General features: G+C 44.4%; 1 protein-coding gene and 2 long non-coding RNA genes across 5 annotated transcripts; 2 read left to right on the forward strand and 1 right to left on the reverse strand.

Moving 5' to 3' along the window:
- The first annotated feature begins 1,062 nt into the window (after positions 1 to 1,062).
- Positions 1,063 to 13,905, forward strand: LOC139552855 (basic proline-rich protein-like). Of its 3 annotated transcripts, none has more exons than XM_071364955.1 (5): positions 1,063 to 5,184; positions 5,506 to 5,683; positions 6,078 to 6,262; positions 6,371 to 6,610; positions 10,053 to 13,905. In XM_071364955.1, exons 2-5 carry the CDS (start codon positions 5,509 to 5,511, stop codon positions 11,100 to 11,102), a joined length of 1,650 nt encoding a protein of 549 aa, XP_071221056.1. In that variant the 5' UTR covers positions 1,063 to 5,184; positions 5,506 to 5,508; the 3' UTR covers positions 11,103 to 13,905. The 3 variants fall into 3 exon arrangements, with proteins under 3 accessions (XP_071221056.1, XP_071221055.1, XP_071221054.1); XM_071364954.1 differs by having other exon boundaries at positions 1,064 to 5,184; positions 6,078 to 6,136; positions 6,185 to 6,610; XM_071364953.1 differs by having other exon boundaries at positions 1,070 to 5,184; positions 6,078 to 6,610.
- A 610-nt stretch (positions 13,906 to 14,515) lies between these two features.
- On the forward strand, positions 14,516 to 18,012 carry LOC139552856 (uncharacterized). The gene is made up of 2 exons (XR_011670548.1): positions 14,516 to 15,031; positions 15,339 to 18,012. It is a non-coding gene; the product is annotated as an uncharacterized lncRNA (long non-coding RNA).
- Positions 16,698 to 18,103, reverse strand: LOC139552857 (uncharacterized). The gene is made up of 2 exons (XR_011670549.1): positions 17,608 to 18,103; positions 16,698 to 17,278 (listed from the first exon to the last, which is right to left on the reverse strand). It is a non-coding gene; the product is annotated as an uncharacterized lncRNA (long non-coding RNA).
- Between the last annotated feature and the right edge of the window lie 6,158 nt (positions 18,104 to 24,261).

Raw genomic sequence — 24,261 nt, forward strand, 5'->3', positions numbered from 1 at the left:
CATGGCTATATAATAGTGGTAACAGAAACACTGCCTTATAGCGTGGCTATATAATAGTGGTAACAGGGTGGTAACAGAAACACTGCCTCATAGCATGGCTATATAATAGTGGTAACAGGGTGGTAACAGAAACACTGCCTTATAGCATGGCTATATAGTAGTGGTAACAGAAACACTGCCTTATAGCATGGCTATATAATAGTGGTAACAGAAACACTGCCTTATAGCATGGCTATATAATAGTGGTAACAGAAACACTGCCTTATAGCATGGCTATATAATAGTGGTAACAGAAACACTGCCTTATAGCATGGCTATATAATAGTGGTAACAGAAACACTGCCTTATAGCATGGCTATATAATAGTGGTAACAGGGTGGTAACAGAAACACTGCCTTATAGCATGGCTATATAATAGTGGTAACAGAAACACTGCCTTATAGCATGGCTATATAATAGTGGTAACAGAAACACTGCCTTATAGCATGGCTATATAATAGTGGTAACAGGGTGGTAACAGAAACACTGCCTTATAGCATGGCTATATAATAGGGGTAACAGGGTGGTAACAGAAACACTGCCTTATAGCATGGCTATATAATAGTGGTAACAGAAACACTGCCTTATAGCGTGGCTATATAATAGTGGTAACAGGGTGGTAACAGAAACACTGCCTCATAGCATGGCTATATAATAGTGGTAACAGGGTGGTAACAGAAACACTGCCTTATAGCATGGCTATATAATAGTGGTAACAGGGTGGTAACAGAAACACTGCCTTATAGCATGGCTATATAATAGTGGTAACAGGGTGGTAACAGAAACACTGCCTTATAGCATGGCTATATAATAGTGGTAACAGAAACACTGCCTTATAGCATGGTTATATAGTAGTGGTAACAGAAACACTGCCTTATAGCATGGCTATATAATAGTGGTAACAGAAACACTGCCTTATAGCATGGCTATATAATAGTGGTAACAGAAACACTGCCTTATAGCATGGCTATATAATAGTGGTAACAGAAACACTGCCTTATAGCATGGCTATATAGTAGTGGTAACAGAAACACTGCCTTATAGCATGGCTATATAGTAGTGGTAACAGAAACACTGCCTTATAGCGTGGCTATATAATAGTGGTAACAGGGTGGTAACAGAAACACTGCCTTATAGCATGGCTATATAATAGTGGTAACAGGGTGGTAATAACAACCCATCTGTCATCTGTTATGTGATAAACATGATAGGTGACACCATGTGTGTCTCTCCCTCTCTAGCTCTCTGTCTCTGTCTCTCTCTTTGTGTCTCCCTCTCTAGCTCTCTGTCTCTGTCTCTCTCTTTGTGTGTGTGGTAGTTCCTTCCTGTACCAGGCTGTTTCTCTGTCAGCGTTCAGTAATCCGAGGCTTGGTTTAGTTAGCTCTGCCCTAGGGGCCTTGGCACAGGGGTGTGCTTACTTACTTAGCCAACTTCCCTGAGAGTCATCAATCTACCTATGCCCTGTGTGTGTCTCCCAGCCAGGTACACACTAGTTTATCCAACCCCCTCAGGCAGACCAGGTACACATCAGTTTAGTCAACCCCCTCATTCAGACCAGGTACACATCAGTTTAGCCAACCCTCTCAGGCAGACCAGGTACACACCAGTTTAGTCAACCCCCTCAGGCAGACCAGGTACACACCAGTTTAGCCAACCCTCTGTCAGACCAGGTACACACCAGTTTAGCCAACCCCCTCTGTCAGACCAGGTACACATCAGTTTAGCCAACCCTCTCAGGCAGACCAGGTACACACTAGTTTAGCCAACCCTCTGTCAGACCAGGTACACACTAGTTTAGCCAACCCTCCCAGGCAGACCAGGTACACATTAGTTTAGCCAACCCTCTCAGGCAGACCAGGTACACACTAGTTTAGCCAACCCTCTCAGGCAGACCAGGTACACACTAGTTTAGCCAACCCTCTCTGTCAGACCAGGTACACACTAGTTTAGCCAACCCTCTCTGTCAGACCAGGTACACACTAGTTTAGCCAACCCTCTCAGGCAGACCAGGTACACACTAGTTTAGCCAACCCTCTCAGGCAGACCAGGTACACACTAGTTTAGCCAACCCTCTCAGGCAGACCAGGGGTGTGTGATTAGATGACTTCCCTGTTGGGGACATGGACACTCTGCATCCCAAATGGCACCCTATTCCCTATATAGTGCACTACTTTAGACCAGAGCCCTATGGCACCCTATTCCCTATATATAGTGCACTACTTTAGACCAGAGCCCTATGGCACCCTATTCCCTATATAGTGCACTACTTTAGGTCAGAGCCCTATGGCACCCTATTCCCTATATAGTGCACTACTTTAGACCAGAGCCCTATGGCACCCTATTCCCTATATAGTGCACTACTTTAGGCCAGAGCCCTATGGCACCCTATTCCCTATATAGTGCACTACTTTAGACCAGAGCCCTATGGCACCCTATTCCCTATATATAGTGCACTACTTTAGACCAGAGCCCTATGGCACCCTATTCCCTATATATAGTGCACTACTTTAGACCAGAGCCCTATGGCACCCTATTCCCTATATAGTGCACTACTTTAGACCAGAGCCCTATGGCACCCGGTTGGGTTCAATGATCTGACACACCACTTGCAGTTGCCGATGGCTTCAGATTCCCTCAAGTTTCAGACAGTCCTACCATGAGATACATGGAGATGATATCGCTATGGAAGTCAGTATGTTGACATGTCTTGGTGATAGATGGAGGTAGATGGCTGATATCGCTATGGAAGTCAGTATATTGACATGTCTTGGTGATTGATGGAGGTAGATGGGCAGCAGGTATCCTAGTGGTTAGAGCGTTGGACTAGTAACTGAAAGGTTGCTTGATCAAATCCCCGAGCTGACAAGGTAAAAACATGTCGTTCTGCCCCCTGAACAGTTAACCCACTGTTCCTAGACCGTCATTGTAAATATGAATTTGTTCTTACTGGACTTGCCTAGTTAAATTAAGGTTAAATATATATATATATTGTGATATATGGTTGTACCACCTAGCTATCTGAAGATGAATGTACTGACTATGACTGTGATATGTGGTTGTCTCACCTAGATAACAGTAGATGAATGTACTGACTATGACTGTAAGTCTCTCTGGATAAGAGCATCTGTTAAATGACAAAAATTCTATGTAATCTTTCACTTGTCTTGACATCTCGTGGCCAGCGATGGCTAGAAGGGGCAGTGAAGGTAAATAATGTATGGATGGGACTACCCATGTGATCATGGCATCGCCCAGTGCTTGACTTGGGCAGGAGTGCACCGGAGCTGAGTAACCAGCACCTCAACGTTTTTTCTGCTCGAATTCTTACACAGCTCATAGAATATTACCTCAAAAGTATTGTGGAATTCCTGCACCTTAATATAAACAGTATCGGCACCTATTTCAGTCCAAATCAAGCACTGGGCATCTCCTATAGAACCACCCAGGAAGTCCCTTCTATATTATTGAATGTTCTAGAGCAGGGATATTCAACTCTACGCTACGAGGTCTGGACTACTGCTGCTTTTCTGTTCTACCTGATAATTAATTACACCTGCTCCTGATTGGTCCCTGATTTAGAGGGGAAGAAAATTAAAAAGAAAAATGGCAGTGGATCTGGCTTCGAGGTCCAGATTTGAAATTGAGAATTTCTTTGTTGTATCTCTTTGTTAGAGAGTAGATGGGTCTTGTTGCTAGGTTAGTGAATCAAAATCACCTTTATCACCTTTTCCCAGAGTACATTTTTTAGTGACCGGGAATTTGACCAGGGGTGTATTCATTGTACCGATTCTGTTGCAAAACGTTTCTTAACAAAAGCGAACTAAAACAAGGAAGGTATATTTTTGTCCAATAGAAACTCTTGTTTTAGTTGCAACGGAATGTTTTGCAACTGTTTGGCTAATGATTACATACATGGTGAAGTGGTGCTGACACCAGTAGTTTATAGACAGAAGATAGATAAATGATTTACACATTATCTCCACACATGTTGCTGTGCTAGTGAATGACCAGTCCTTATCATAGCATAAGATAAGAAATACTTTTTTAATCCCCCAGGGGAAATTGGTTTGTCAATCAATAGCATGTACAGTCACAAAAAAATTACAATAAAAAAGTACTAAAAATAACATGCAAAAAACACATAGAAAACATAGAAAACATATAGGAAACATGTAAAAAAAAAAAAAAAAAAACATGTTGAAAAAAAACATAGAAAACCAACAGCATAGAAAACATATAGAAAACATGTTAAAATAAAAGAGAGAAAACATGTTTTTTTTTTTTATAGAAAACATGAAAAAACATACAGAAAACATGTAAAAAAATATATATATTTAAAATAAAAACGTTGAAAAAAAAACAAACATAGAAAACATGTAAAAACATAGAAATCATGTATACATTTTTTGGGGAAAACATGTTAAAAAGCATAGAAAACATGTAAAAACATTTTTTTAAATGTAAAAAAAAAAATATCAAAAATAAACAGAAAACATGTAAAATAAAAAAATAAAAACATATAGCAAACATGGGAAAAAAATACATATAGAAAACATGGAAAAAATCTTTTTAAAAAATGAATAAAAATACATAGAAAACATATTTTTTTTAAACATACAGAAAAAATATAGAAAACGTGTAAAAAATGTAAAATAAATAAATTAAATAAAATAACATATAGAAAACATGTTAAAAAAACATATAGAAAACATATAGAAAACGTGTAAAAAAAGAAAAAAAGAAAATGAAAACATGTTCTTTTTAAAAAAACATATAGAAAACATATAGAAAACATGTATAAAAAAAATATATATAATAAAATAAAATAAACTGAAACCATGTTCTTTTTAAAAAACATATAGAAAACATATAGAAAACATGTAAAAAAATATATATAATAAAAAAAAAAATGAAAACATGTTTGTTTTTTAAACATATAGAAAACATGTTAAAAAACATTGCAAAACCATCAAAGTCCACTGCATACTGCTTCAATCATGTCATTCACAGAAATCCAATAGTGGGCATTTTACCATTTGTGATGAAACAACAGTGACAGCTTCAGCCATTGGTGGTTCTGATTGTCAATCATATGTCTCTGTTCCAGGTCGCGTCCAATCAGGTCCTGGAGGCCTGCCCAGACCGGTGAGTGTTAAAGACCAATACATCTATCCCAGCAGAATGAATGTGCTCTAAAGATAGATGGACTGTGAACCTCTCTTTCTGTCTCTACCGGTCTCTCTATCCCAATCTCTCTTCATTCTCTCTCTCCCTTCTCTCTCTCTCCACCCCCCCTCTCTCTCTCTCTCTCCACCTCTCTCTCTCTCTCCACCCCCCTCTCTCTCCACCCCCCTCTCTCTCTCTCTCCACCCCCCTCTCTCTCTCTCCACCCCCCTCGCTCTCTCTCTCTCTCTCTCTCTCTCTCTTCCTTCTCCCTCTCCCTCTACATCCTTTCTCTCCCTCCAGAACATGCCTCAGAGAGCTGGGGTGATCAGTGTGACCCCCCAGGCGCGCCCTGCCCACCCAGGTGCTCCCAGACCCACCCCAGAGGCACCCGGGGCGCCACGGCCCACCCCAGACACTCACCCTGGAGCCCCCAGACCTGGCCCTGACGCCCAGCCTAAACCCACCGACCTACCCCTGGGTGAGACACACAGGCCTCACACTATATCAAGCACACCTGGCTTCAAATAGTATTTGTTTTATTTTAAATCTTCCTAGACTGTGATTGAGAAGTCCAGATGTCACACTGTAAACCAGTTCCCGCAAACTCAGTCCTGGGGACCCTCCTCAACTCACCATCAAGATTTGATTATTTAAATCAGCTGTGTAGGACAACAAAACAAAATGTCCTCCCCATCCTGTTCCCAGAAGTTAACCAGGAAACCGAAATTGGGAAACGCTGCTGTAAACTCATGACTGTTTAAAGGGGTAATCTGGGATCGGTCCATTCTTGGACTATTAAATATATCTATTCATTCTTTCAGAAGAAGACCGTCTCTGTGTGTGTCTAACTCTTCTGTAACATTGTCTTGCAGGTCACCCTCCTTCTGGACCCCCTCCAGTGAGACATGTCCCCTCCCCGATGCAGCCCCCGATGCAGCCAACCATGCAGCCCCAGTCTGCCCCTCCAGCCCAGCCACCCATGCAGCCCCAGTCTGCCCCTCCAGCCCAGCCACCCATGCAGCCACCCATGCAGGCTCCCATGCAGCCACCCATGCAGGCTCCCATGCAGGCTCCCATGCAACCAACCATGCAACCAACCATGGCTGCCCCAATGCAGGCTCCCATGCAGCACCAGTCTGCCCCTCCAGCCCAGCCACCCATGCAGGCTCCCATGCAGCCAACCATGCAGCCCCAGTCTGCCCCTCTAGCCCAGCCACCCATGCAGGCCCCTCTGCTGCCCCAAATGGCTGCTCCAATGCTGCCCACACAGGCCGGAGCAGGGCTAGGGGCTACCGGGACTGTGGCCCCCCAGGGGCTGTCCTCCCCCAAGCCCCCTCCCCGCTCCCGTTCCTCTCATGTCCTGCCCCCTGAGACCACCACTACAGAGAATGCCCCTGCAACCCAGGTTAGTACCAACCAACACTGTATACAGTTACCATGACAACATAGAGGTTAATACCAACACTCTGTATACAGGTACCATGACAACATTGAGGTTAATACCAACACTCTGTATACAGGTACCATGACAACATAGAGGTTAATACCAACACGCTGTATACAGTTACCATGACAACATAGAGGTTGATACCAACACTATGTATACAATTACCATGACAACATAGAGGTTGATACCAACACTCTGTATACAATTACCATGACAACATATAGGTTGATACCAACACTCTGTATACAATTACCATGACAACATAGAGGTTGATACCAACACTCTGTATACAATTACCATGACAACATAGAGGTTGATACCAACACTCTGTATACAATTACCATGACAACATATAGGTTGATACCAACACTCTGTATACAATTACCATGACAACATAGTGGTTAATACCAACCAACACTGCAATATGTAACTTTTTGGGCGAACTGACCAAATTCACATAGAAATGTGAGTTATAGATCTGTCATTGTCATTGAAAGCGAATTTAAGAAGCCGTAGATCTGTTCTACAGTGGCAAGAAAAAGTTAAAAGAAAAAGACTGTGTTTGTCTGTTATTGTGACTTAGATGAAGATCAGATCACCTTTTATGACCAACGGACTGCAGAAGTCCAGGTTTTTCCAAAGGGTTCACATACTTCTTCTTGCCGTTGTACATGTGCGCTATTTCTCTGCTTCCCGTTCTTAAGTTTGGTTTTTGCGGGGGTTTTTTACTTTCTGTTTTGTTCACCAGCTTCAAACAGCTGAAAATACAATATTTTGGGGCTTTTGGAAAGATATTTCACAGCGGTTTAGATGATACGATGATTCTCTACATGATTCTCTACACTATACATAACTTGTTTTGTCACAAACAGAAATTAGGAGGTTTCTACATATTGCACCTTTAATTAAAATGTACCAACTCCAATCTAGTCGTTGCATAAATATTCAGCTCCTTTGTTTAGGCCTTGATTAGTTCAGGAGAAAAACATGGCTTCACAAATCACATAATAAGTTCTCTGTGACTCTGTGTGGATAAATAGGCGTTGACATAATGTTTTTATTGACTACCTCTTCCTCTGCCCCCCATACATTCAACATCTGTAAGGTCCCTCAGTCAAGAATTGAATTTTAAGCACAGATTAAAGTACAAAGACCAGGGAGCTTTTTTGAAAACCTCATAAATAAAGAAGGGCAGTGATTGGTGGATGGGTAACAATAACAAATCAAACATTGAATATCTCTTTAAGCATGGTCAAGTTAATCATGATGCTGTGGGTGATGTATTAAACCACCCAGACACATCACAGATAGAGTCGTCCTTCTGAACTGAGCAGCAGGACAGGAAGGAAACTGCTCAGGGATTTCACCATGAGGCCAGTGGGGATTTTAAAACAGTTAACAGAGTTCAATCGCTGTGATAGGAGAAAACTGAGGATGGATCAACAACATTGTAGTGACTCCACAATAATGATCAAAATGACAGAGTGAAAAGAAGAATACAAATATACAGAATAAACATATTCCTAAACATTCAACAAGGCACTAAAGTAATACTGCGACAAAAAACACGGCAAAGGAATCCACTTTTTTGGGGCTGAATTCAAACCCTTATGTTTGGGGCAGATCTGAGTAACTGTTTCCTTAATGCACCTTTTCAGTAGGACAATAACCTAAAACAAAAAGGCCAAATATATTCATAAAAAAATAAATACAAAATCTTCCAATTTGACATTAGAGTATTTTGTTTAGATCGTTGACCCCCCAAAAAATGACAATATAATCTATTTTAATCCCACTTTTGTAACACAATAAAATGTGGATAAAGGAGGTGCGTAGTTTGTTAGCTACTGTATGTCATGGTATAATGTTACAGGAACACATGAGATGAGGGAAATAACAAGTAGATGATACATGCACAAAACAATTGGCTTTTCTTTCTCTCTCTCTCTGTCTTTATCTCTCGTACTCTCCTTTCTCTGTCCCTTAACACAGCTTTGCTACAGTTAAATAGGTGTGTAAGTGTTCTTCTCTCTGCTGTGCTTCTGTCACTCTGTTCTCTCTCTCCCTCTCTGTTCTCTCTCCCTCTCTCTCCAAGCCGGAGCAGCCCTCTGGGTGACAGGTATACCATCACCTCCTCTATATTAAACTCCTCCTTGTTTCTCTTCATAGCACCTGTGTCACTCAGTCCTCTAGTCCAGTGTATGACCCAGGACCAAGTCTCAAATCACACCCGAATCGCTAGATGGTACACTACTTTGGACCCTAATCCTTAGGTACACTACGTTGTACCGTTATCCCTAGATAGTACACTACTTTGGACCTTTATCCCTAGATAGTACACTACTTTGGACCTTTATCCCTAGATAGTACCCTACTTTGGACCTTTATCCCTAGATACTACATTACCTTGGACCTTTATCCCTAGATAGTACATTACTTTGGACCTTTATCCCTAGATAGTACACTACTTTGGACCTTTATCCCTAGATAGTACACTACTTTGGACCTTTATCCCTAGATAGTACACTACTTTGGACCTTTATCCCTAGATAGTACACTACTTTGGACCTTTATCCCTAGATAGTACCCTACTTTGGACCTTTATCCCTAGATAGTACCCTACATTGGGCCTTTATTTCTTGTCTAAAGTAGTGTACTAACTAGGGAATAGGGTGTGATTTGAGTCTCCCTACTCCCATACATTAGTCACCTGCTTCATATTTTAGTTGATTTCTGTCTTTATCCACCTGTGGGTATTTATTTGATCGTGTCTCCTAGTCCATCACAAATCAAGTAACAGTGGTTTTTATGTTCATCAACTGGTAAAAAGGGGTTCTTGTTTGTTGTTTAAACTGTTTTTTTTTTTACGTGACCAGCATGACAATTCACACATCTGACCTTAAAATAACGGGATGTTTTTGCCTCGTCTCGCCCAGTTCAAACAATGCATGTTGGCCACGTCTAGCCTGGTAATCTACCCCGAATATGTGTCGTCCTTCCTTCAACGCGTCGACGTTCCTTTTCATATGTGCTCCTGCTTTGATCAACACGTTGAAATGGACCACATATGGAATGACTTCCTGATTTATCATGCTCTATATATAACGTGTAGTCCAATGGTAATGCAGCTAACGGTCACCTGGTTAATCCTTTACTGGTTAGGTATACTAGTCCTTTTGTGTGGAATATAGTAGCTAGTTAAGTGTAGGGTTCGTATTGTGAGGATATTAAAGTAGAATTGTTGCATGTTATAACGAGAGCTCTTGCTGCTGAAACATCACTCTACAATTACATTCGTTTACTTATTTCCTCATTACATCAAAATAACCTGCCATTGGCTCAGCGTTTTCCCAACCTTGGCTCTGATTTGTTTACGCCGGTGTCATTTTCTCCCCTCTAGATCAATGGGGTGAATGGAATCCAAAGAGAAGCACAATGGAAGCCCGGATCCTTTGACACACTCAGCTCTGACCTCTCCGCCTCTTGGCTCAACACCCAATCACTGACCAGGAACTCCTCCTTACGCTCCGCTCCTACCCTCCCTACTTCCTCCTTCACTCTCCCTTCATCCCTCTCCCTCCACTCCACCCCTCTGTCCACCATGCAGGGCTTCGACGACTCCTCCACCCTCCCCCCTTCCCTCACCCAGTCGCTCCTCCCCCCTCCCCCGGTCCCATCTCGAAGTAGGTCCCAGGAGGCCCTGCAGCGGGGCTCTCCCAACCCCTTCCTGAGTGATCCGGTCCCAGCCCGTCCCAACAGCACCAACCCTTTCACTGGTCCTCTGGTGCAGCAGTGCCAGAGGCGCTCCCTGACACCTGACTTCCTTGCCCAGCAGAAGGCCTCCAGGCCTGGCCTCGACAGGACCATGTCTGCCTTCACCCAGCCCCTCGCCCCTACACCAGCCTCGCTTCTCGCCCCTACCCCAGCCCCGTTCCCAGCTTTTGCCCCCACCCCGACGCCAGGGGCACCTGCACCCCCCCCATCGCTCCACCGGACCATGCCCCTGCTTGGCCCATCGATGACCCCCCTCATCCCTGCTCCAGGGCTCCCTCTCCTGACTGCTCCCTCTCTCCCTGCCCCTATGCTCCCCCTGTCTCCTCCCTCCTCTCTCCCTGCCCCCCTGTCGTCCCGCCCACAGCCCCCTCCTCCCCCTCGGCCCCAGCTGTGGGTGACCTTCGATGACGATTCACTCCTCGCCGTCCCAGCCAAGGCTCCACCTGTAGCCCCCACTGCTTCCATCTGCCCCCCATCTCTCACCCAGACCCAGTTCTCCTGCTCTGGTTTTGACTCTGACCCCCACTGGGCCACCGGCTCCACCACCTTGACCTCCACATTCCTCTCCCGGCCCCCTCCGATCCCAGCCAGGATGGTCCCAGGCAGCAGCCAGCCCGCGCTCCCAGCCCGAGCCACAGACAACCTCCCTTACCCCAAGGACTTCACTGAGAGATAGGAGTGACCCAGCGATCTATGGTCCACCACAGAGGAAACATGTCCTGTGTAGGCCAAGCAGGACAGGGCAGACTTATCTAGAGGAGTGTAGATCTATGGTAAATGTGAATGTGTGTATGGTTTGTATAAAGAGTCAGGTATTTAACACATTTAAACTAACCCCCTCCCACTCTTGAATAGTCATGTATCTCTGCTGCCGATGTTGTTAACACGTCATTATGTCATTATGTGTGTTTCTCCTGGTCTGTTTATTTCGTTATGGCAGGAAACATGTTGCTGGGTCTATATCAGGGCTGTCCAACCCTGTTCCTGGAGAGATACCCTCCTGTAGGTTTTAACTCCAACCCTGTTCCTGGAGAGATACCCTCCTGTAGGTTTTAACTCCAACCCTGTTCCTGGAGAGATACCCTCCTGTAGGTTTTAACTCCAACCCTGTTCCTGGAAAGATACCCTCCTGTAGGTTTTAACTCCAACCCTGTTCCTGGAGAGAGACCCTCCTGTAGGTTTAAACTCCAACCCTGTTCCTGGAGAGAGACCCTCCTGTAGGTTTTAACTCCAACCCCAGTTTTTCAACCAGCTAATTATTAGAATCAGGTGCACTAGATGAGGGTTGGAGTTAAAACCTACAGGAGGGTTTCTCTTCAGGAACAGGGTTGGAGTTAAAACCTACAGGAGGGTATCTCTTCAGGAACAGGGTTGGAGTTAAAACCTACAGGAGGGTTTCTCTTCAGGAACAGGGTTGGAGTTAAAACCTACAGGAGGGTATCTCTTCAGGAACAGGGTTGGAGTTAAAACCTACAGGAGGGTTTCTCTTCAGGAACAGGGTTGGAGTTAAAACCTACAGGAGGGTCTTTCTCCAGGAACAGGGTTGGAGTTAAAACCTACAGGAGGGTCTCTCTCCAGGAACAGGGTTGGACAGCCCTGGGTCTATATGGTTAATGTCAATGTATATCAATATATATATCTATCTATGCGCTCAAATGGTGTCCGCTCCTGTGTAATATTGAACATGTTATTATTCCATATGATCAGCATTCTAGGATATGACCACAGTCAGCGGTGTGTCACGTTCACTGTTATGACACGGTAGGGCTACAGTCACATACACATCCGGCGTTATACTAGGCTGCATGTAAGCAGCAGTAGCCTAGTCCCTGTCGTTCAAACACAGAGGGGAAACACCTAGGAACCCAGTTTCTACTCCTCACTGCTTATTCAGTATAGGGTGAGTGCACTGCAGGAGCCAAAATGGAACCCAGTTTCCACTCCTCGCTGCTTATTCAGTATAGGGTGAGTGCACTGCAGGAGCCAAAATGGAACCCAGTTTCCACTCCTCGCTGCTTATTCAGTATAGGGTGAGTGCACTGCAGGAGCCAAAATGGAACCCAGTTTCCACTCCTCGCTGCTTATTCAGTATAGGGTGAGTGCACTGCAGGAGCCAAAATGGAACCCAGTTTCCACTCCTCGCTGCTTATTCAGTATAGGGTGATTGCACTGCAGGAGCCAAAATGGAACCCAGTTTCCACTCCTCGCTGCTTATTCAGTATAGGGTGAGTGCACTGCAGGAGACAAAATGGAACCCAGTTTCCACTCCTCGCTGCTTATTCAGTATAGGGTGAGTGCACTGCAGGAGCCAAAATGGAACCCAGTTTCCACTCCTCGCTGCTTATTCAGTATAGGGTGAGTGCACTGCAGGAGCCAAAATGGAACCCAGTTTCTACTCCTCACTGCTTATTCAGTATAGGGTGAGTGCAATGCAGGATACAAAATGGCCAACTGTCATGTCACTCAGCATTGATCAGAAATCACCTTGCTCTACGGAGTTTCTAGCTTGTTATACAACGTCTTCGTATGTCTCTGTGTCAGGCAGGGCCAGAACTCACAGTTACTGAATATCTATATATGTACAGTACAACTATTTTATCTGTCATGAATGTACATTGCACAGGTTATCGTTGTCTCCTTTGAGACCACAAATGATGGTTTCTCTCTCTCTCTCTCTCTCCTGTCATCAGCATCTGTCTTCTGGGCTGTTGTGCTAAAGTTCAACGTGTTCGGTAGCCACATATGAAGCTGTATACATAGTGTTTCTGTATCTTTTCAGAGAGCAGGCTAGTCCCCAAGCGTGTGTATTTACGGTATAACAGATATGCACTAAGACTTTGTTAAGTCAACCAGGTTCTCTGAGAGGTCTTTGTTAAAGCATTAACGTCTGGTGAGCGTGACAGATTGTGGATTAACGTCTGGTGAGCGTGACAGATAGTGGATTAGCGTCTGGTGAGCGTGACAGATTGTGGATTAACGTCTGGTGAGCGTGACAGATTGTGGATTAACGTCTGGTGAGCGTGACAGATTGTGGAAAGGGGAGAGACTGTTTTGACAGATGACTTGAGGACTTAAACCTGCTTCCTCCTACTCTCTGTATCGTGTGTGTGTGTGTGTGTGTGTGTGTGTGTGTGTGTGTGTGTGTGTGTGTGTGTGTGTGTGTGTGTGTGTGTGTGTGTGTGTGTGTGTGTGTGTGTGTGTGTGTGTGTGTGTGTGTGTGTGTGTGTGTGTGTGTGTGTGTGTGTGTGTGTGTGTGTGTGCGTGTGTGTGTAGAGCTGCATACTGTACGTCTCCCAGTATATATATATATTCCTCCTTGATTTGATCCAAAGCTTGGACCTGTACTACTGTATAGTAACATGAATGTGGTTGTTCTTCTGTTGTACTATTGAGATCCTTCTATATATCTGATCTCAAACGATCCCATTTTGCTTCTTGTTGCGTGTCGCTATAAAACATGTATTTTGCTTTGAACTTAATTTTACTCGCAGAGATGGTACCTACCTACTTATTTTTTATTTCAAAAGAGAGAATTATTTCTAATCTATTTATTATCGAAACTGTGGTGAGAAGTACTGTGCTGTGTTTGAGGTGTGTTGTCTGTCGTGGGTGGGGGGGGGGGGGGGGGTTGGTTGTGCGTGCTGCTCTGTGTGTAGTGTGTGTACAGTGTTGAGGGGGGGGGGGGGTATTGTCAGCATTTTTCTCCTGGGGGTCTTAAATACTACAGTAACATATATGTCACGTACTCTCACAGATTTAGAGACCAACGGTCACCCTAACACACAGACCAACGGTCACCCTAACAGGTCACCCTAACACACAGCCCCAACGGTCACCCTAACACACAGACCAACGGTCACCCTAACACACAGACCAACGGTCACCCTAACACACAGACCAACGGTCACCCTAACACACAGACCAACGGTCACCCTAACACACAGACCAACGGTCACCCTAACACACAGACCAACGGTCACCCTAACAGGTCACCCTAACACACAGACCAACGGTCACCCTAACACACAGACCAACGGTCACCCTAACACACAGACCAACGGTCACCCTAACACACAGACCAACGGTCACCCTAACACACAGACCAACGGTCACCCTAACACACAGACCAACGGTCACCCTAACACACAGACCAACGGTCACCCTAACACACAGACCAACGGTCACCCTAACAGGTCACCCTAACACACAGACCAACGGTCACCCTAACAGGTCACCCTAACACACAGACCAACGGTCACCCTAACACACAGACCAACGGTCACCCTAACACACAGACCAACGGTCACCCTAACACACAGCCCAACGGTCACCCTAACACACAGCCCAACGGTCACCCTAATACACAGACCAACAGTCACCCTAACACACAGACCAACGGTCACCCTAACACACAGACCAACGGTCACCCTAACACACAGACCAACGGTCACCCTAACAGGTCACCCTAACACACATACCAACGGTCACCCTAACACACAGACCAACAGTCACCCTAACAGGTCACCCTAACACACAGACCAACGGTCACCCTAACAGGTCACCCTAACACACAGACCAACGGTCACCCTAACACACAGCCCAACGGTCACCCTAACAGGTCACCCTAACACACAGACCAACGGTCACCCTAACACACAGACCAACAGTCACCCTAACAGGTCACCCTAACACCCAGACCAACGGTCACCCTAACACACAGACCAACAGTCACCCTAACAGGTCACCCTAACACACAGACCAACTGTCACCCTAACAGGTCACCCTAACACACAGACCAACAGTCACCCTAACACACAGACCAACGGTCACCCTAACAGGTCACCCTAACACACAGACCAACGGTCACCCTAACAGGTCACCCTAACACACAGACCAACGGTCACCCTAACAGGTCACCCTAACACACAGACCAACGGTCACCCTAACACACAGCCCAACGGTCACCCTAACACACAGCCCAACGGTCACCCTAATACACAGACCAACAGTCACCCTAACACACAGACCAACGGTCACCCTAACACACAGACCAACGGTCACCCTAACACACAGACCAACGGTCACCCTAACAGGTCACCCTAACACACATACCAACGGTCACCCTAACACCCAGACCAACGGTAACCCTAACACACAGACCAACAGTCACCCTAACAGGTCACCCTAACACACAGACCAACGGTCACCCTAACAGGTCACCCTAACACACAGACCAACGGTCACCCTAACACACAGCCCAACGGTCACCCTAACAGGTCACCCTAACACACAGACCAACGGTCACCCTAACACACAGACCAACAGTCACCCTAACAGGTCACCCTAACACCCAGACCAACGGTCACCCTAACACACAGACCAACAGTCACCCTAACAGGTCACCCTAACACACAGACCAACTGTCACCCTAACAGGTCACCCTAACACACAGACCAACGGTCACCCTAACAGGTCACCCTAACACACAGACCAACGGTCACCCTAACAGGTCACCCTAACACACAGACCAACGGTCACCCTAACAGGTCACCCTAACACACAGACCAACGGTCACCCTAACACACAGACCAACGGTCACCCTAACCCCAGAAGGGCTTGTAGGCCCCTTTCAATGTTTATAATACAAAACCATACAACAACAAAAAAATCCTATTTTTAAGAGAGAAACAAATCATTGGAGATTCACACAAAGAAGAAGGAAAACAGAAGGGGTAAAGAATAAAAAAGAAAATGAAAGTACAATACATAATCCAAAATAGATATCTAATAGTCAGATGCATCTTCCTCACACTACATGCTAGTGTCATTGAGCCAATCAGAGTTAACTTCCTGTTGATGAGGTATGGTGGTATCAACATCAGTGATGTGTCAGTGTTCTATTCCGTATTCCGTTGTTGTCCTCCTACTATCTACTTTGGTCTTTCTCTAAAAACCCACTGCAGGAGCCAACATGGAGCCCAGTTTCCACTCCTCGCTGCTTATTCAGTATAGGGTGAGTGCACTGCAGGAGCCAAAATGGAACCCAGTTTATACTCCTCGCTGCTTATTCAGTATAGGGTGAGTGCACTGCAGGAGCCAAAATGGACGACGCTGCTCTAGTGTTGAATTTTACACCAGTGTCTCCAACAATGGCTCTGACATGTAAATGGTTTGTTGGTTGAGAGGGACATATTGTGATTAGCTAGAAGAGGAGAGGTGTTTCCACCTCTCATGAAAACTGTTTGAAACAATTGGATGATGGTGTTATTTCCCCCCCCCCCCCAAAACGCTGTTAAAAATGGTTGTGCTCCACCACCAGTGTAAAGTGGCCAGTCTAGTGGAGAGGGTATGGGGCTTAGGGTTTCAAAGTCTGGTCACCTTCTCAAAGTCTACAGGTTTTCCACAAATCCTGGTTGGAAGACTCACAAAATCAGGAAGTGATTTAACTGGAAATCCGGAATCTTTCCGACCCGGAATTTCTGGAAAATCTTGGAATTTTGGGAAAGAAGCAGGAATTTTGCAACCCTACTAAGGGTGTGGACCCAGAGGTTCAGAGTCCAGAGTCTAAGGTCCAGTTTCCCAGACACAGATTAACCCTTGTTCTGGATTATTATTATTTTTTAACATACTCAATGGTATGAATCTCCGTTGAAATCGTTTCTAAATCCTGTATTAGGCTTAATCTTTGTCCGGGAAACCAGTCCTAAAGGAACCAGCTAACTGATGCTTCTCTGTTATTGCTTTATCCACACCGTGGAAACAAATAACTGCGTTCTTCAATTAAATTTAAAAAACATTCTGGATGGAAACGTCACTCCTAAAAACACACCAAGGCAGTAGCATTATCAGCACCTGATTTTACTCCTAAAAACACACCAAGGCAGTAGCATTATCAGCACCTGATTTTACTCCTAAAAACACACCAAGGCAGTAGCATTATCAGCACCTGATTTTACTCCTAAAAACACACCAAGGCAGTAGCATTATCAGCACCTGATTTTACTCCTAAAAACACACCAAGGCAGTAGCATTATCAGCACCTGATTTTACTCCTAAAAACACACCAAGGCAGTAGCATTATCAGCACCTGATTTTACTCCTAAAAACACACCAAGGCAGTAGCATTATCAGCACCTGATTTTACTCCTAAAAACACACCAAGGCAGTAGCATTATCAGCACCTGATTTTACCCACGTCCCTGTTATTTGGTCACTAGGAGGGAATGGCGATAGAACCGAACTAAATGCATTTCTTGTTATGCTTTTATCAGTGGTGTGCAGTATAGCTAATGGCATTAATAATTCTAGAAGGCTAGCTAACGCTTAATGTCGTGTTCTGTTCAAGATGATATTTTATAGGAAACAAAAGCGACTCCCTTTTTTTGTGAGGTTGGTGTCCCTTTATCAAATACCTGTATAACCCGTAGTCGAGAGTCATCTGTGTTGTTGATCATATTCTATATAAAGAAAACTGCAATTTGTGTATTAGTAGCTAAGGTTCCATCATTTAAGTGCGCAGCTAAACTGCACATGTATGTATAAAGCAATGTGTGTTGTATGTATAATAAATGTCTTATTGACCTGAATGCTGTTGACTGTACTGAACTCGTGTTGAATACAACTTGTTTGTGTGTCATTCGTGTCATATTTATACAGCTATGGAACTACTCATCTTTGTCACAATTTACACTTCTTCTTCTGGTCTAGCCTTGAACGTGACTCTCGGTTCCATTACATGACATTTAGCCAGCGGCAAACCATCCCTGCATCCCAACGGCTGGCTGGCTTCTGAAGCTAAGCAGGGTCGGTCCTGGTTGGTCCCTGGATGGGAGACCAGATTCTGCTGGAAGTGGTGTTGGAGGGCCAGTAGGAGGCACTCTTTTCTCTGGTCTAAAAAAAATATCCCAATGCCCCAGGGCAGTGATTGGGGACATTGCCCTGTGTAGTGTGCTGTCATTTGGATGGGACGTTATAAAGGGTGTCCTGACTCTCTGATGTCACTAAAGATCCCATGGCACTTGTTGTGAGAGTAGGGGTGTAAACCCCGGTGTTCTGGCTAAATTCCCAAGCTGTCCTTCATACCATCACGGTCACCTAATCATCCCCAGCTTACAATTGGCTCATTCATCCCCCTCCTCTCCCCTGTCACTATTCCCCAGGTTGTTGTTGTAAATGAGAACGTGTTCTCAGTCAACTTACCTGGTAAAATAAAAAAACATTGGGGCTCCTGAGTGGCTCAGCCGGTCTAAGGCACTGCATCTCAGTGCAAGAGGCGTCTCTGGTTCGAATCTAGGCGGTGCACAATTTGGCCCAGCATTGGCCGGGGTAGGCTGTCATTGTAGATAAGAATTAGTTCTGAACTGACTAGTTAAATAAAGGTTCAATTAAGAGCTCTGACATTCGGTCTGAACATTAACATTCATCGCTTGCGGTATGGTTTTTGGTGCTTATCTTTCATATCAGTGAGAAATAGTTTTCAGAAAACAAAAATGTTAAATTACTACACACCTTTTATAGGGTTAGTGTTCCCACACGGCCATAACTCTGTCACAGCGCTTGTTTATGGAAAACAGACGTAAGACAAATAATGCTAATTAGCTATCTGAATCTCCTAACACCTGTGTGTCAACTGAAAACGGACCGAGCAAACATGTTTTTACTGAAAAATACTGTCGGCTGCAACTGTGTTAACCTGTTAAAACTGTGTACATAAGTGTGTATTTCGCGTTTGTGAAATTATTTTAATGTGATATGAAAGTAGAGTGATTTATTTTTCTAGAACCGAACCACAATTGACAATCGATTGACGTTTAGACGGAGCATTTGGCTGTTTTGGCTTCCAGAGCCAATTCACCTTTTAAACAGAACATGTCAAGGTCCTTGGACTATAGGGAGTAACATTAGGCTTCTTTATTCCATTACTGGGCTACTTCTGGTCCAAATGCATTTCTGTCTATTGTTCAGGTCACAGTGGCCAGTTTATTAGGTACACCCATCTAGTACTGAGTCGGACCCCCCTTTTTCCTCCAGAACAGCCTGAATTCTTCTGGGAAATCGATAACATTGCTCAATTGGTAACAAGGGACCGAAAGTGTGCCCGTAAAACACGATTCTTGTCCGATTCTCCTTCGACCGTTCATCAACGAGCTGTTTTCGCCCACAGGACTACAGCTGACTGGATGTTTTTGTGTGTCCCCCCCCCCCCCCCTCCCACCCTTTATTTAACCAGGTAGGCTAGTTGAGAACAAGTTCTCATTTACAACTGCGACCTGGCCAAGATAAAGCAAAGCAGTGCGACACAAACAACAACACAGAGTTACACATGGAATAAACAAATGTACAGTCAATAACACAATAGAAAAAAAAGGAGGTAAGGCAATAAATAGGCCATAGTAGTGAAGTAATTACAATTTAGCAAATTAACACTGGAGTGATAGATGAGCAGATGATGATGTGCAAGTAGAAATACTGGTGTGCAAAAGAGCAGAAAAGTTAAAAACAATATGGGGATGAGGTGGGCTATTTACAGATGGGCTATGTACAGCTGCAGCGATCGGTTAGCTGCTCAGATAGCTGATGTTTAAAGTTAGTGAGGGAAATATAAGTCTCCAGCTTCAGCGATTTTTGCAATTCGTTCCAGTCATTGGCAGCAGAGAACTGGAAGGAAAGGCGGCCAAAGGAGGTGTTGGCTTTGGGGATGACCAGTGAGATATACCTGCTTGTGCGCGTGCTACGGGTGGGTGTTGTTATCTTGACCAGTGAGCTGAGATAAGGCGGAGCTTTACCTTGCATAGACTTATAGATGACCTGGAGCCAGTGGGTCTGGCGACGAATATGTAGCGAGGGCCAGCCGACTAGAGCATACAGGTCGCAGTGGTGGGTGGTATATGGGACTTTGGTGACAAAACAGATGGCACTGATAGACTGCATCCAGTTTGCTGAGTAGAGTATTGGAAGCTATTTTGTAAATGACATCGCCGAAGTCAAGGATCGGTAAGACAGTCAGTTTTACGAGGGTATGTTTGGCGGCGTGAGTGAAGGAGGCTTAGTTGCGAAATAGAAAGCCGATTCTAGATTTAATTTTGGATTGGAGATGTTTAATATGAGTCTAGAAGGAGAGTTTACAGTCTAACCAGACACCTAGGTATTTGTAGTTGTCCACATATTCTAAGTCAGAACCGTCCAGGGTGGTGATGCTAGTCGGGCGGGCGGGTGAGGGGCAGCGAACGGTTGAAAAGCATGCATTTGGTTTTACTAGCGTTTAAGAGCAGTTGGAGGTCACGGAAGGAGTGTTGGCATTGAAGCTCGTTTGAAGGTTAGTTAGCACAGTGTCCAAGGAAGGGCCAAATGTATACAGAATGGTGTCGTCTGCGTAGTGGTGGATCAGGGAATCACCCGCAGTAAGAGCGACATTGTTGATATATACAGAGAAAAGAGTCGGCCCGAGAATTGAACCCTGTAGTACCCCCATAGAGACTGCCAGAGGTCCGGACAACAGGCCCTTCAATTTGACACATGGAACTCTGTCTGAGAAGTAGTTATTTGAGAAACCAAGGCTGTTGATTCTGCCGATAAGAATACGGTGATTGACAGAGTCGAAAGCCTTGGCCAGGTCGATGAAGATGGCTGCACAGTACTGTCTTTTATCAATGGCGGTTATGATATTGTTTAGTACCTTGAGCTTGGCTGAGGTGCACCCGTGACCAGCTCGGAAACCGGATTGCACAGCAGAGAAGGTACGGTGAGATTCGAAATGGTCAGTGATCTGTTTATTAACTTGGCTTTCGAAGACTTTAGAAAGGCAGGGCAGGATGGATATAGGTCTGTAACAGTTTGGGTCTAGGGTGTCACCCCCTTTGAAGAGGGGGATGACCGCGGCAGCTTTCCAATCTTTAGGGATCTCGGATGATACGAGAGGTTGAACAGGCTGGTAATAGGGGTTGCAACAATGGCGGTGGATAGTTTCAGAAATAGAGGGTCCAGATTGTCTAGCCCAGCTGATTTGTACGGGTCCAGGTTTTGCAGCTCTTTCAGAACATCTGCTATCTGGATTTGGGTGAAGGAGAAGCTGGGGAGGCTTGGGCAAGTAGCTGCGGGGGGTACGGAGCTGTTGGCCCGGGGTTGGGGTAGCCAGGAGGAAAGCATGGCCAGCCGTAGAGAAATACTTCTTGAAATTCTCGATTATCATGGATTTGTTGGTGGTGACCGTGTTACCTAGCCTCAGTGCAGTGGGCAGCTGGGAGGAGGTGCTCTTATTCTCCATGGACTTTACAGTGTCCCAAAACTTTTGGGAAATAATATTGATATAATAGATGCAATCACATTATTAAGCGATTTATTTACAATTTAAGAAGTGTGGTTTGAGCTACTGTGGCCACCATTTTAGATATGCCATCTTGTCTGCAGATTTGTCACTGGTGTTGCTGTTAACACCATTGACTTGAAAGTAGCACCAGTGACAATAACACTGCTAACTTCTATATCAACATAAGGTTTTATACTGTTTCAATATTGTAATTTGTAACATAATATGGCTTTCTTTTAGATATGGCACTTTTTTTTTTTAAGTAAGTGCTGCTGAAAAGCAAAGACTCTTCAGACAGCGCAGGGATGCTGACCCGGACCGCAGAGCAGCCCACCTTGAAAAAGAACACCGGACTTAAAGGATTTCGAGAGTAAAAAAAGAAAAAGACTGTATGATCTCACAGAATGAGGAAAAAGACAGGAGTGAAAGCAATGGAGGTCATACAGGACCAAAAAACAGAGATGTTGAGAGCAAGAGAGAGTGTTGACTCCCCCCTGCCCATCTTCTCCAGACAGTCAACCCAGTACTTCAAGGTCAGAATTTAAGACATGGGTACTTATTTACAGAGATACTTAAATGGATAGTTCAGAATACAAAATACAAGATGGTTTATTGGTTTCTTTATCATGTAAGCAGTCTATGGACAAGGTATAACAGTAGTACATGCTTTGGTTTTGTTTATCTGGCCACTGTTTTAAAATGTTAACTTTTTAGCATTCGTGGCACAATAACTCAATGAAGTTACGTATAAATTGTTTGAATGAGAAGTGCATAAACTTGCTATACCTTTTAAGTAAGCTTACAAAATGTGTGTCACATGGCACAATCATTGATGTTTTAACAAACTACATAGTTATGTGGTTAGGCATGACAGAAATAGAGTAGGATTTCCTTTTTTGTATCATCTTTGAAAGATTTTATGTTTTTCACAGGACAGCAGTACAGAAAGCCTGAAGAAAACAGCAAAAGTTACAAGAAAAGTTAGACAAGCACAAAAGACTCCACCACAAATACAAGATACATTGTCAACGTTCGCAGGGTACAAATAATGACCCTGAAAGTCCGAAGAACGGAAGGCGAGAAGCACGCTACATGGCCCACCCTGCCTCTTCACCAATTAAAAACCTCTAAACTTCCACTATGCTCTCTGGGGGATCTAAGAGCAACGTACCAGGCAGCCAAACAGGAAACAGACCGTATACAACGCTAATAAATATACTGAGAGGATAATTACACAACCCTAATAAATATACTGAGAGAATAATTACACAAATCTAATAAATATACTGAGAGAATAATTACACAACCCTAATAAATATACTGAGAGAATAATTACACAAATCTAATAAATATACTGAGAGAATAATTACACAACCCTAATAAATATACTGAGAGAATAATTACACAACCCTAATTAACAAACTGAGGATAATTACACATCACTAAAGCGGTCAGCTGACCTCTTGGTCCACCACTGGAAAGACACAACAGATGCAATGTCTTTCTATCAGGAGGTAAAGGACTCTGGCACTCAAATACAGTTGTATTATGTCAGTGAGGAAGAGGTGGAAAGTAAAGCACAGAAGGTTTCTGCGGTACCTCTGGTAACCATAAAAGGAACCATGTGAATGAACCAGGAATGAAATCACTCTCCGGACGGTACCGGCTCATGGCCATGGTCTCTCACCTCCACATCAAACAGATGTCATAGACCCGGATACCTCACCTCCACATCAAACAGATGTCATCGACCCGGATACCTCACCTCCACATCAAACAGATGTCATAGACCCGGATACCTCACCTCCACATCAAACAGATGTCATCGACCCGGATACCTCACCTCCACATCAAACAGATGTCATCGACCCGGATACCTCACCTCCACATCAAACAGATGTCATCGACCCGGATACCTCACCTCCACATCAAACAGATGTCATCGACCAGGATACCTCACCTCCACATCAAACAGATGTCATCGACCCGGATACCTCACCTCCACATCAAACAGATGTCAACCCGGATACCTCAGCTCCACTTCGTCCAGATGTCACTGAGGCTCACCACAGTGGTGCATTGTGAACCATGACGAACAACCCTGGCATTGTACTGGAGGTTGAAGAACATAAACATCACAGTAAAGTGCAAGCACAGGAATGAAGTCAACAAGTTCTACTGGCCAAGCCCCATGAGATCATATCAACTGGTATGGGGATGACCCGATTGGGTGTCTGATGCCAGAGCTGCTGCCAGTGAACAAAAGATCAGATCAGATTGACCACAGTATCTGTAAGTACTTGGAGGAGCACCTGAACGTGTGAAAGATGTGAACTGGCTACCATAGAAGAAGCCGTCAGTGGCTAGAAAGCAATGGAGACTGGCTCGGTGATAACATATGACACAATAACATGGCAAAGACAAACATTAGGACACACTTTTCTAAAGACAAACACATCACAAGTAAAAGTGAATTTAGTATGGGAAATAATTAGTACGCAAACTGTTAGTACAGGAAATAGGCCTATTC

This window comes from Salvelinus alpinus, chromosome 24, assembly GCF_045679555.1.
Source record: "Salvelinus alpinus chromosome 24, SLU_Salpinus.1, whole genome shotgun sequence".
NCBI classification, from domain to species: Eukaryota; Metazoa; Chordata; class Actinopteri; order Salmoniformes; family Salmonidae; genus Salvelinus; species Salvelinus alpinus.